The sequence below is a fragment of the Ylistrum balloti genome, unplaced genomic scaffold (genome assembly GCF_031769215.1).
Source record: "Ylistrum balloti isolate Yb309-2 unplaced genomic scaffold, AGI_CSIRO_Ybal_v1 Utg370600, whole genome shotgun sequence".
NCBI lineage: Eukaryota > Metazoa > Mollusca > Bivalvia > Pectinida > Pectinidae > Ylistrum > Ylistrum balloti.
The window spans coordinates 231320-245767 of record NW_026782371.1 but is presented as its reverse complement, the minus strand read 5'-3'; the positions used below and the strand labels follow the sequence as shown (position 1 = coordinate 245767).

At 36.6% G+C, this 14448-nt stretch overlaps 1 protein-coding gene across 1 annotated transcript; it reads right to left on the bottom strand.

Moving 5' to 3' along the window:
- Positions 1 to 2765: 2765 nt before the first annotated feature.
- LOC132556912 (protein GDAP2 homolog) lies at positions 2766 to 12755 on the bottom strand. Its single transcript, XM_060221368.1, has 12 exons — positions 12284 to 12755; positions 11396 to 11544; positions 10575 to 10728; positions 10358 to 10446; positions 9877 to 9953; positions 7274 to 7436; positions 6045 to 6225; positions 5746 to 5899; positions 5316 to 5455; positions 4835 to 4889; positions 4396 to 4539; positions 2766 to 2974 (listed from the first exon to the last, which is right to left on the bottom strand). Exons 1-12 carry the CDS (start codon positions 12463 to 12465, stop codon positions 2921 to 2923), a joined length of 1542 nt encoding a protein of 513 aa, XP_060077351.1. The 5' UTR covers positions 12466 to 12755; the 3' UTR covers positions 2766 to 2920.
- Between the last annotated feature and the right edge of the window lie 1693 nt (positions 12756 to 14448).

The following is a 14448-nucleotide window of genomic DNA, read 5'->3' as shown; positions in this document are numbered from 1 at the left end:
GTAATAATCCTACAACAAAAGTTGTTACATTGTGTTACATCATAATTGTTAGCCTTGTAATAATCCTACAACGAAAGTTGTTACATTGTGTTACATCATAATTGTTAGCCTTGTAATAATCCTACAACAAAAGTTGTTACATTGTGTTACATCATAATTGTTAGCCTTGTAAGAATCCTACATCATATGATGTCCCTGGTCTATTATAGACTTACTACAAGATTATCTGTCTGTGTAAACCCATTGGTTAAGTTGTACTGTTATAGAAACTTGCAGTTGAAGCCATTTTTATATATACAGAAGAGGTACAGTTTTCTTCATCATATGGAAGCTGGTTATGTATTGGTTACTAAAAATAAATAACCTTATGTTCACACCAGTACAAGGTATCTAGAGTTGTAAATCTGATACTACATGTCACTGTTAGATCTACAATACAGTGAGGTTCCAGTGATATGTCTGTGTATAATCGCTAATATTAAACTTAGTTAGACTTAATTCAACTCTCCTGTTATAAAGCAATCATTTTATGAAATATAACATCATATTGTAAGTGTGCAAAATGAAAAAGATAATCTTTTTATTAAGAATCCATTAAATACATCTAAGACAAAATAAAAATGGAGATAGGTGACAATATCGCCAACACTCTACTCTGTATCCCAAACAGATGTTTGTTCAGCACTACATGTACAACACATCTTCTACCAGTCCATGGTTTCCAACCACAACCAATTGGATGTACTTGCAATATCAACAACTGAACACACCATTGGCTCAGAAATAAGACATATTTATATGAAGTGGCTCCAATTAAGCATCAAAGAAAATAACTCCAATATATTTAAACAGACCCATACAATATTTCTAGTCTACATCCCCAACAGTCTCAGCCTGCTCAAAAATGAGAAAAATCCAGTTTTACATTGGAGGCATAAAGCTAGAAACACAACAAAGTGTCAACATAGCACCTCATCATGTAAATGAGAGTAAATTCAAGCTTAGCAACCAAAAGTAAAGAAATATACAGAACACATATCTTGATATAAAAAGGGAGATAATTCCTATGACTCTCCCCATAGAGTGATGAGTATTGATGCTAATAGGCTACTCCACAGGTAGGCGTGCTAGTCATTACTTACTTTCCCAGTGTTGTTAGCTACAAGTACAGTAAAGCCTATCTAATACGAGCAGGAAAATATTTTGTGAATTAGATACTTATGGTCCATCTTATTTAATAACGTCTCATAAATCATGGCACATCTCAGTTTCTTCACAATCATTTAAAAATTTAAGTACAGAAAATATCTATATTAACAAAAGTGTTTCTATCGTATGTTAAAATAAGCATTTAGTATGATCCCAGCATACTTATCAACAACAAATAGTGTGAAACCGTCTATATTTACAACAAAACTGATACTCTGGTAGAAATGTTTAACGTAATCATTTAAGTATCTATGTATGTATATCTGGTAAACTATGTGTGTGTACAATATGACAAGTTTTTTTTATGAACAACTTAGTCTACAAAACAGGCAAGTAATTGATTTCATGAAATATATAATTGTTGTGATTACATATACATACATTTACATCAATTAACCATTGTTTACATAATGTTAAATATACATCAATTATGTAATAATACATAAGACAGTAACAAGAGTATATATATATATATATATATACACCTAGGCTTAACGATCTCCACTATTGATTGTTGTGAGTATTTACGATGACAAAGTTGTCATGTTTCACTCCCGAGACATTTAAATAGAGGTTTTAATATGCATATATATCAAACAAATAAGATCAAACAAAAACTTGTACAATATAAAAAGTCATGGTGGCTTTCATTTCATTGGAGAAAACAAAAACAAATTGTATAAACAATAATACATTGTATTTTGTCCTTCATTTATTTGCATATACATGATTTACTTCCCAGTAATTCCATACGTGATCAAACATCAAAAAGGTTCAGACATGTTTATATAGTTTAAGTACCTGCGAATCTCTGAAGTCAGAAAGTATATTGTAAACGTTACTACAATGTAAATTATGTTATTCCATCAATTGTGTTTGTCACCAAGTTCTGCTACATTGATATACTGAAATACACTGTCTATGAATTCATTCACATGAAGCGCTGTCAAGCAGCGAAGTGAATGACTTTGGAAATTAGTTCCATTTTGTTGTTTCTTTAATACTACTTTTCCTGTCACACAGACTTCCATATATTCTGTATATTGTCCTAAATATATATTTCCTGACATGCTTTACTCCTGTGGCATACTAACTTAACAAAAACCATTATTTATATGGTAATGTAAAATGTTGAAGGTCTTAATTACAAAGAGTTCAGAAGAGTTGGATTTAGACAAAAATTACTTTTAGTAACATCAACAATGCACTTAAATATCAGACAAAGATTCCATACAAATTACAATGTACAAATATACATAGTTATTTCCTCACACTATCTAATCACATTGTTAGCTTTGGCTATAAAGTACATTTCAAATTTCAACACAGGTTTCTTTCTCACTTTAAACCAGCACTGCTTTCTCACTTTATCCTAGTACTTCCAAACACTTCATCATAGTGCTGCTACACATTTAATCCCAGCGTGGTATCCCAGCGCTGCTACACATTTAATCCCAGTGTGGTATCCCAGCACTGCTGCACATTTAATCCCAGCGTGGTATCCCAGCACTGCTGCACATCCCAGCGTGGTATCCCATCCACATCTAATCCCAGCGTGGTATCCCAGCACTGCTGCACATCTAATCCCAGCGTGGTATCCCAGCACTGCTGCACATCTAATCCCAGCGTGGTATCCCAGCACTGCTGCACATTTAATCCCAGCGTGGTATCCCAGCACTGCTGCACACAATGTTGCTGCATCACACTTTCATCACAATCCTTCCTGACCATCATCAGGAGGTTCATAGTATCGTGGACCATTAATCTAAAAATACAATGAATACACATCATTAACTTTTTCAATTATAAAACAAATTAATAAAACTGGCCTGGGATACAGACAACTTCCCAGTGTTTATAACTGTAATGTCTCTAACTAGTAACACAGAGTATTTTACCTGGATTTTTGACAGACACAAATTTTACATTAACGGGCTGTCAACCAAGTTTTCTTCAAAATATAGGAGGAATAAGAAATATTTTTTCAACAAATATGGGAATTTTTTGCTAGTTTGAAGGCAAAATATAGGAGTTTTCCAAATGAAAATAGTTTCATTCAGAGGTGTGTATACTAACAATTCTTACCTTCACTTACTGTTTCTATATTAATCAATGTTTAAAAACTGCCTTAAAGTAACCATTCACTTCAACAGCATCACAATCCAGACAGACAGCTGTTACATAGAACATCATCATCATCATCATCATCATCATCATCATCTGAATGGGCACCTAAAAGGCCAATATCCTGCTGCAATGCCTTGCAAGTTGCCCATACAGGTGATAAAGAGATGCACTGAATCATTTTCTGGTGGCTGGTGATGCTGTTAAAGACTTAAGAATTCTCTAACTTGTAAAATCAAGAGGCCAAAAGCAATAACAAAGAAATATTTACAATCTCTAAATTTATTGGTGACAAATTTCATGAAAAATATAGGAATATTTTTCAAAAATTAGGAAAATATAGGAAATATAGTCTTTCAAAATATAGGTTTTTGAACCAAAATATAGCAAAATATAGGAATTGGTTGACAGCCTGCATTATAAACCAATGGAGGTACATAACTATAGACTTGTGATTAATTTACACCATGATTAACACTGATCCCGACTATAGATATTACCATCACAAAACAGAACTGTCAGGAGCTATTTTGATAATCCTAAATACACAAACAATGTAATATATAAAGATACAGAAAAGGGGCATTAATCACAGAAAATCATTGAACTGAAAAAATATCTAATGATCATGTTCACAAAATCATAGCACATCTCTCTTGTCATCACACTTACCTGTATATCATAATGTGTAACAAAGGATGGCACATCTCTCTTGTCATCACACTTACCTGTATATCATAATGTGTAACAAAGGATGGCACAACTCTCTTGTCAACACACCTACCTGTGTATCATAATGTGTAACAAAGGATGGCACATCTCTCTTGTCAACACACCTACCTGTGTATCATAATGTGTAACAAAGGATGGCACATCTCTCTTGTCATCATACTTACCTGTATATCATAATGTGTAACAAAGGATGGCACATCTCTCCTGTCAACACACCTACCTGTGTATCATAATGTGTAACAAAGGATGGCACACCTGCCTGTCATCATACTTACCTGTATATCATAATGTGTAACAAAGGATGGCACACCTGTCTGTCATCACACTTACCTGTATATCATAATTTGTCACAAAGGATGGCACATCTATTTGGTCTGGTGCTATAGACCTGTACAGGTATTGGACACCTCTCAAGCTAAACACCTTGTTTTTGATGTCTGAGGCAGTAAATGTTGTGAAAAACCAGGTGGCAAGCTATTGGTGAAAACAGGATTTGATTAAGTTGATCAAACATATATGTTTACGAAGTTCAATTTAGGAAAAAAATTCAGCTGGTGTTTACTATCTACATCTTTAAAATTTGTCAACCCCTTATGTCCTCCACACAATGAACAAGTTATCTACTAACCATATCATAATTTTAGTTTCTCTGAATATAATTTGTTTAGTTATTGTTTCATTAGCCCCTAATCAGTTGAAAGTTTGTTTGAGAGTGTTGGCTTGTGACACTGTTTTGTCTTTTCATAAAGAACTGTACTATATGGTTTACCTTTGACCACCAAGTGGGATGGATGACATAGAAGGTTTTCAAATTCTTCCTGTATCTGAAACAAGGTAACATGAATTTTACAATTACATATTCATTAAAAACACATCTGTTACGGAGATAAACTGAAAACTGTACAACATTCATGATCATAAAATCAGCCATATTGTTATATTGTAAAATTACTCTTTTAAATCTTATGCTCAACATAAGTACAACATGTGCTGTACATAGTACATAATAAAGCCTGTTATCATTATTATATAGAATTATGAATATAAAGCCTTTTATTATTACTATATAATTAAAAATCCTGTTATTATAATAACATATTTATAAAACCTTATATATTATATTCTATACATATGAAACCTATTATCATTATTATTATATGATTATGAAACCTGTTATTATAATCATATACATATAAAGCCTATTATCATTGTTATATAAGTATAGATTTTGTTGAAATAAATTAATTTACTTGTTATCTAGTAGACTGTACACCTCACGAAGGTAGTTCATAGTTGGGTAGTTAGACCCCATGGTTTGTGTATGGAGGTACACCACTACATAGTCAGACTCCACAACAGGCTCCATTACCCTCAGCATGTACAGGAGAGCCTGGCAAGAGAGGCAAATAATGATCTATTGTTTCTTGACAAAGGCAAACAAGAGTGTCGTGGACACAATATATGCTGCCACAAAATATAAAGATCAAGATAAAACGGCATAAATCTTACAAAAATCAATGAACCGTAAAATCGCCCCTTCATGCACATCTACCCATTGTAGTAGTGACATTGAGCAACTTTCTTAAAAATCTGATGATTAGTTTAGGAGGAGTTGCATTCAAAAGAAATGTACATATAACATAATGTAAACCTGGGTTCTGTGATGGTTTCTGAATTTACCTTTTCCAGGTTTACAGTTGCCGCAGGAAAATGCTTCCCAACAAAGATCACCACTGGGCGTCCAAACTTGTCAACACCTGATCTGTACAGACATTTTAAAGCTGCAATGTCTGTCAAGTCCTCTGTCCTAGCTCGCTTCATCAGCCTGTCATACCTGTTATTTATAAGTAAATATAAAATCAACTTCATTTTAATTAAGTTGTTTCTGGACAATACTGCAGAAATATACTGTAGTATCACTTGTCCATTGTTCTAAAGAGCAGGTTTTAACAACAGTAGAAAAATCCTTCATCACCTACCTTCGTTTATTTTCCAGCTTCCTCTGTTCTTCTGTAGTCTTACCCATAATGGTAGTTTTCCTCATGTCATCTGGGTTCTCTTCCATCTGAGCAAATGGATGTTTGCCTACCTCTAGGACTGTAGATGTAGCAAACTCTTTATTTAGGTCAACTGTCTCCTCAAAATCTTCCCTCTGACTACCTAAAAAACAAAACAAAGATATTTGTCAAGTTATTTTTAATATTCAGAGAGATCAGAGCCAACACAATGTCATGATCCATCTGATCTTAATGGAATTGTGAACAGTTGAGGACAGGGAGAAGATAGCAGTCAGGAAACTTCCTTATCACTGGATTTTCTCTGGGAAAGAAACAAGTGTTTCCATGTTTTCTTTAATCTTCATATAAATACAGTGCCAAAATTCCAACATATTGTTCACAAGGCATTTTGACTTTGATTGCACAAAGATTCTAGCAGAAATCTGAAAATGATATTAAGCTTAAACATTACTGTGTTCTTTTAAGTAGCGTACATTATGTTCATGCACATATATATAATTGAACATAATTTTGCTATTCATAAGGATAAAAACTTCAAATGCAAATTGACAAGAAGACATTTTACAGTGCTGATTGTAGAAAATAACATTTTGACTAAACCAAACTCCCCTCTAACAGCTTCACTTAATCTAGATTGGAGAGAGTTCTACATTGTAATACCTTGTTTGAATTGATTCAATCTGCCCGTTACGACAAAATAAAGACAAGGCAACCTGTAAACAGAATGTTATGTACAAAATACAATTTACAATAATACTTCTCAAAATTCTGATGCCTGCTATCTTTCATCTAAAAGCTAAAACTTTTTCAGGTATATGTATATCAATATATCAGTATAATGTACTGTGTATGAGAGGTGGATGAAAGTGATTGGATGAGAGTGACCTGCACTTTGACCCTGTCCTTGCATGTGAAGTTCCCCAAATTTCCTTACCTGGGTGCAAATTTGTATTACTGTGCGCCAGGCCGCTGTCCTGTGAACAGGCTTAATACTGTATACACTCACTGATATTGCCTGTGTGCATTACTGCCATAGTGCAGGTGAATGTCTCCGTGTATATGTGTTTAAATGTTCAATAAACTGTGTGTCGTGTAAATGGCCTTGGATTGTTGTGTTACACATTAAGCTGTTAAGTAGAAAAACCCACACAACCACATGCATTCATGCGACACAGGTATGATGTACATACGCATGGAGGCAAACGCAGGTTTATCAGAAATCCTGATCTTTCTCTCGGCTATAATTGGTTCTCCGTCTTCGTTACCAACATTCTCTGGTAACATACAGGATGCCATGGCCTCCTCCTTACTGCTCCGCGGGAAGTACAGTGGCATAATTTTCTCGTACACTTCCTGTTATGATCAAAACATCACATTAGTATGACTTCGTTAATGCTGAGTCATTGGGAATATTTGACAACTTGTAAATAAAAGATATGCTGTAGTCTGTTGCAGGTCAAACAAAATCATAACTTTTCTTTTTTTAATGTCAAGTATAACGTGTTTTCTCTTGGAAAGCAGTAAAATTATTTCACTTTATATGGAAGTTATCAGAGAGATGACAAAACTGCTAAAGAAAAAAACGCCAAATGAGAGAAGCAGAGAGCTGGTTTGAGTATGAATATGTTACAGCATCTGGTTTGCACTGAAGATTTGTCTCAGTTATTTATGATTACTGATTTCAGAATAATGCTTTTTGTTTCTTTACAATATAATTGGAATAAATAGAGCTAATGTGGATCTATATAGACCCTTTCAGTCTGTACAAACGAATTCACTAGCAAGTCGAAAATCAGATTTACTAATAATTCCTATATAATCCAGACACAATATCAAGGTCAAGAATGTTAGTGTTTGTATTCTGGTGCTTTTGTAGACATTGCTTCAACAGACATAGAAATTACTAGATGATGTTACACTTTTTAAGAGCTTCTTAAGACAGGAATATTTATAGTGTCATCCCTGGTGACAATTTGGACAGTCCAGACTTCCTGGTGACAGTATGGACAGTCCAGACTCCCTGGTGACAGTATGGAATTGTCCAGACTCCCTGGTGACAGTATGGACAGTCCAGACTATCCAGACTCCCTGGTGACAGTCCGGACAGTCCAGACTCCATGGTGACAGTATGGACTGTCCAGACTGTCCAGACTCCCTGGTGACAGTATGGACTGTCCTGACTGTCCAGACTCCCTGGTGACAGTACAGACTGTCCAGACTCCCTGGTAACATTATGGACTGTTCAGACTGTCCAGACTCACTTGTGACAGTATGGACTGTTCAGACTGTCCAGACATCCTGGTGACAGTATGGACTGTCCAGACTCCCTGATAACAGTATGGACTGTCCAGACTCCCTGATGACAGTATGGACTGTCCAGACTGTCCAGACTCCCTTGTGACAGTATGGACTGTCCAGACTCCCTGGTGACAGTATGGACAGTATGGACTGTCCAGACTCCCTGATAACAGTATGGACTGTCCAGACTCCCTGATGACAGTATGGACTGTCCAGACTGTCCTGACTCCCTGGTGACAGTATTGACTGTCCAGACTCCCTGGTGACAGTATGGACTGTCAAGACTCCCTGGTGACAGTATGGACTGTCCAGACTCCCTGGTGACAGTATGGACTGTCCAGTATGGACTGTCCAGACTCCCTGGTGACAGTATGGACTGTCCAGACTCCCTGGTGACAGTATGGACTGTCCAGACTCCCTGGTGACAGTATGGACTGTCCAGACTCCCTGGTGACAGTATGGACTGTCCAGACTGTCCAGACTCCCTGGTGACAGTATGGACTGTCCAGACAGTCCAGACTCCCTGGTGACAGTATGGACTGTCCAGACTCCCTGGTGACAGTATGGACTGTCCAGACTCCCTGGTGACAGTATGGACTGTCCAGACTCCCTGGTGACAGTATGGACTATGTCCAGACTCCCTGGTGACAGTATGGACTGTCAGTACAGTATGGACTGTCCAGACTCCCTGATGACAGTATTGACAGTATGGACTGTCCAGACTCCCTGGTGACAGTATGGACTGTCCAGACTGTCCAGACTCCCTGGTGACAGTATGGACTGTCCAGACTCCCTGGTGACAGTATGGACTGTCCAGACTCCCTGGTGACAGTATGGACTGTCCAGACTGTGACAGTATGGACTGTCCAGACAGTCCAGACTCCCTGGTGACAGTATGGACTGTCCAGACTCCCTGGTGACAGTATGGACTGTCCAGACTCCCTGGTGACAGTATGGACTGTCCAGACTCCCTGGTGACAGTATGGACTGTCCAGACTCCCTGGTGACAGTATGGACTGTCCAGACTCCCTGGTGACAGTATGGACTGTCCAGACTCCCTGGTGACAGTATGGACAGTATGGACTGTCCAGACTTCCTGGTGACAGTATGGACTGTCCAGACTTCCTGGTGACAGTATGGACTGTCCAGACTCCCTGGTGACAGTATGGACTGTCCAGACTCCCTGGTGACAGTATGGACTGTCCAGACTCCCTGGTGACAGTATGGACTGTCCAGACTCCCTGGTGACAGTATGGACTGTCCAGACTCCCTGGTGACAGTATGGACTGTCCAGACTGTCCAGACTCCCTGATGACAGTATGGACTGTCCAGACTCCCTGGTGACAGTATGGACTGTCCAGACTCCCTGGTGACAGTATGGACTGTCAAGACTCCCTGTTACAAGTTTTTATGCAAATCAAGTACAGAGTGAAGAATAATTCTTGAAGAAGTTGTCAACTCTCTTTATAGATAATGCTAAAAAAAAGATACTCACCATGTCCTCCTCAGTACAATGAAAGACTATGGTTTCCACTTCATCACCAAACTTTTCCAAAAATCTTCGCACAGTTCCTATGGTAATCACAAGGGTTTTAAATATTTACAAATCAAGTTCTAATACATACATACAGTTTCATTAGTTCTTGTTATATATATATCTTCTCATCACCCTTTGATTTTCTCACCACCAAACTCGAGTTCAAGTACACACCACCAAACACAAGGTAAGTTAGATATTATACTGATCTCCATACTTCAGTATTTTTAGAGTAATGTTAATGAAGCAAGAATAGTCACCAAATAAACAATCGCCAATGGGTGTAAGTGAAGTCTTTGAACCACTAATGTCTCTGGTGTTAAACTTATCACCAATTCATTGTATAATGATGTAATAGCTATGTAAGCTTGTAATGCTTCCCATTACTGAATCAAAAAAGTGTGCAACATGAAAAGGGAGTTTATATAAGAAGACTTACTAATGGCTATATGAGCACCATCCTCAGGAGGATAACCCCTGGTTACAGAATGAGCTGGAGTCAAGGCTACAGTCTTTATATTAGTCTCTCTGAAAAAATGAGAAGAAAACCATCATCAGTAATTTTCACTTGCAAATTTATTCATCATGAAAAGACAATATCTGTCTCATTTTAATAGCAAAGTTTTGAAACAACCATTTATGCTGTAGTGGCCTACCTAACAAGCTGTAACACTTGTCTGTAGCAGCTGTACAGAGCACTCTCGGCAGCAGTGACATACTTGAAGTTGTAGCGTGGCCCAACTGTATGTATTATATACCTGGCCAGTAGTTTATAACCCTTAGTCAGCTTGGCATCACCAGTTTTACATACTGACAACAAAAAGTAAAGATAACAGCATAAACTCAATTTTTAACAATATCTTACTTTTACATAATTAATAAACACCAAGATGCATATTGCTAAACCTAAACCAAAAACATGATTCTCAAATGATATAAAACAGTACAGTCCTACTTTCCATTACTCCTTTCTATGACAACTATATGTTTATTCATAGGTTTCATATCCAACATAATGTCTATGATAAACTACTGTAGTTGTTCAATGTCTTATATTCTCTTGTTTTAGTTTGATGCACACAGAAAGCTCTTTAGAGCAGAGTGTTACGACAGAATGAGTATAACAATTACAGGAAGACATATTTGTGTTTATATGTAGAAAATTACACCAAGGGTAAGAAATAGAGAGGCTGAATAAAGAGCAGATTTACATATACACATTCTACATTCTAATATTTTCATCATTGGAAATATGTTGGCAAACTTTCTGCTGAAATCCAACAAACACTTTACAGAAATGACAGGCTGGTTTACTGAGTACACCAAGGGCAAAACATTACTTTATACAATGAGGCAACTTGTTTGAATTTATGTGTTTTCTATTTTAGGGTAATAACCTAACCTAAAAATTAACTTTAATGATGTAACATTGGCATTTTGCAAATAGCTGACGCACGTTAGAATTAGCAAATCCTACCTTTCACATTATTCTTCAGGTCTGCCTGTAGTTCAGGTCCTGCCTTCTCATAAATTTTTTCTGAAGCTGGAGTTTTAGCTGAGAAATTGAACTTTTCATTTGTTGAGTGAACAATAGCCTCAACATTAAGAAGTGTAATGTCTCCACACCTGCAACACAATATTCATCAGTCTTAACAAAGTAGAAAAAAAAAAAGAAAAAAAAACACACAAAAAAAAAAAAAAAAGATAGAAAAGGAAAACAGTGTAACCATCCTCTAGTCATAATGGTGAAGAGGTATATTAAATGACCAACAAACAAAGACCTTATAATCAAATCTATTATACAATTATCACATCTGTATGTATTTAGATGATATCCTATGTTGTGCTGGAACATTATTTTGACTATATCACAAACAAAAATTGATTTTGAAATGTTCAAATATTAATCAAAAGTCAAGAAATATCATGTGATTCTAGCTTGCCAATATCAGATTGACTTCACGACATCAGGAGAGTCGGTGACACTGAACAATATCCCCACACCTGTAACATATAATAACAAGATAACCACATCTGATATACAGTAATCCTTTATACACATTTAAAACTTCTAGAAAGAAACATTTTTAATATTAGAAACCTCCAGAACTATTTGGAGATTCATTGACTGATTTTAACAAAATGTAGGTACATGAATGAGATCATATGATCATAAGGATCTACTATAGAATTAACTCTTTTTAATGCGAAAAAAAAAAAAAAAAAAAAGAGAGAAAAAAGAAAGAAAGAAAGCGGACATACCTTAAAATATCCTACAAAAATCAGCGATTCCTCCATAAGGGCGGCATTGCACCTGGAAGTGAAACCTACTGTACCATATTCAGTGTATATGATATGTTCTTACCAAAGCAAGATTTTGGCGTTGAGATTACTTCTCCAGGGGAAAGGCGTGCTGATTTCCTCGTCAGAAGGACTGTCTATCGACTCAATAAACTCGGGAAGCCGTGTCAGATTCCATTTGGTCAACTGTTCAATGTCCACGGTTTTGGAGCGGGCACCCAAGGGTTCAGGACCCTCGTCCTCCATATTTGGATTACCAACGACGATAAACCACTGTCTAATTGCGTGCAGCTACGAACACCAAAGTAATCTTAACAAGAACTGCAAATAAGTTATAAGACAAGAAATATTCTAATTTGTAAGTGTCGATTCCTCATGCATCAGTTTATCACATGACTGTTTTTATGATCGAAAACCTTGCTCAACACGTTGTCGTCACTTACTCGTGTTGCTTACATAATGCAAAGCTTTCAAATGTTTTCTATAACATAAGTTTGACGGTAAAGTTCTTAAAATATGCTAAAAAACAATTATGTTAAGAGAATACCAACAGTCTAAATCCTACTTTCACTTCTTCCGTATATGTCCACCATTTTCTCGATCATGTGACTTTTTGAGACCGTCCAAATTATTTCCGGTTTGTTCTATTTGAAGTGTGGGTGGGACAGGTCAAATTGCAAGAATCGGTTCGACGCCCTGTAGGTGAACAGAGATTAGTCTTTTTTTGTCATATTTTTGCGGGCAAAGTTTCATATTTATTTGCATATTTGAATTGCTATAATAGGCCTGAATAATAAAGTTTTAAGTGCTGGAAAGTTGGAAATACATATCACCTGCAAAATTAACATAGCTGTTGGCACAGTAGAACTGAATTCATCTGCAAATGTCAACTCAGAAAAGACATCTTAACAAAGAAATGAGACGATTCCCATGAGTGTTTTTTTTCTACAAGATATTTATGGTAAAACTTATTTGAAAATGACACTGTTTTGCCTTTTTTACACAAATGATTGAAAAGCAAACTTTTTGACAATATTCTAGACCGTGTGAAGTTGTGATGAAATGTATAAATAGATACACCAATCAGCATACGCATTAAATACTCAGGGTATAATGTGGCCACTGGGCTTAGAGCAGAGCAGTTCATTATTGGCTTACTTGTGTGTGAACATATCCTTAAAGCTATCATTTTTCTTTCGGTATTCTTAACTGCTAATTGCAACTTGGTGGAGGCTACGAAAGAATGTGAAGCAGTACACAAGATTTTGCAGACTGAAAATAACAACTCCAATGTTTGGGATGCTCTTTACAAAAAACATCAGATATAATTCCTTCCAAGACAAGAACAGGTGGTCCTCAGAGAAGGAGAGCTGATATAATGTTCCTGCCTTTCCTCGACCGTATGGAACAAGAACTCGGTCAGGAAGATCAAGACCGATTTCTTGCTCGAGTTCTGTTGCCCATTTGTCTCCATTAGTTCACTCCTAAACTCAAAGATCAACCCTTCATCAGGTTTCCACATCATCTGTAGCCAAACGATAAGCAGGTCTTTGATGCCTTATGTTCAGAAGCCTTCCTGTCTTCATGATACAAAAACTTATGCAACGATGATTTTTTCCTGTACTTCTAAGATGACTGTAGTACTGCAGTACAATGCCCATGTCTACTTTGACACCTGAATACTCCTGTAGCTCCACTTGTTGTGTTCAAACATACTTGTAAAGTACACGTACAGTGGGCCAAGAGAGACTCTTTGTCAACCCTTCAAATACACAGAAATGTGTAGAACTGCTCATTGGTGACAGAAATACGAGTGCAAACATTGAATATTGAATACACATAACGTATCACTTGTCGAAGTGCGAAAACTAAGTACAAATGAAACAAAAATACTGTCAGCTTGAAGGGGACTTTGCTCCCCGGACCCCTCACTGGGGCCTCAGGACCTTGACCACGGGATTCCAGCTTTCTTCAAAATGCTTGAACATCGAAAGTGGTACAACTGTGCATGTGACTGTGTTGCAGTAAAGTCATGAGTTAGTCAACTAATCTCAGAAAGCTGGTACTGACTTTTTCAACCACAGTCAGTAGTATAAGTTATACAAATTCTGAAACAAGGTACAAGGAAAATATTTTATTTCAAGCAAAGGTTTTGTGATGTTTACTAAGTATTTGACAAAAACAACTAAAAAATCTCTGTATTGTGAAGCCTATGAGAAAGGTATAAGA

Bases quoted from the DNA above. Each gene is read 5' to 3' on its own strand.
- LOC132556912 (XM_060221368.1), bottom strand. From the start codon at position 12,465: ATGGAGGACGAGGGTCCTGAACCCTTGGGTGCCCGCTCCAAAACCGTG. The intron at 9,954-10,357 runs GTAAGTCTTCTT...TGATTACCATAG, and splicing joins TGGTGCTCATATAGCCATTA to GAACTGTGCGAAGATTTTTG. The intron at 5,456-5,745 runs GTAAATTCAGAA...CTCTCTTGCCAG, and splicing joins CAACTGTAAACCTGGAAAAG to GCTCTCCTGTACATGCTGAG.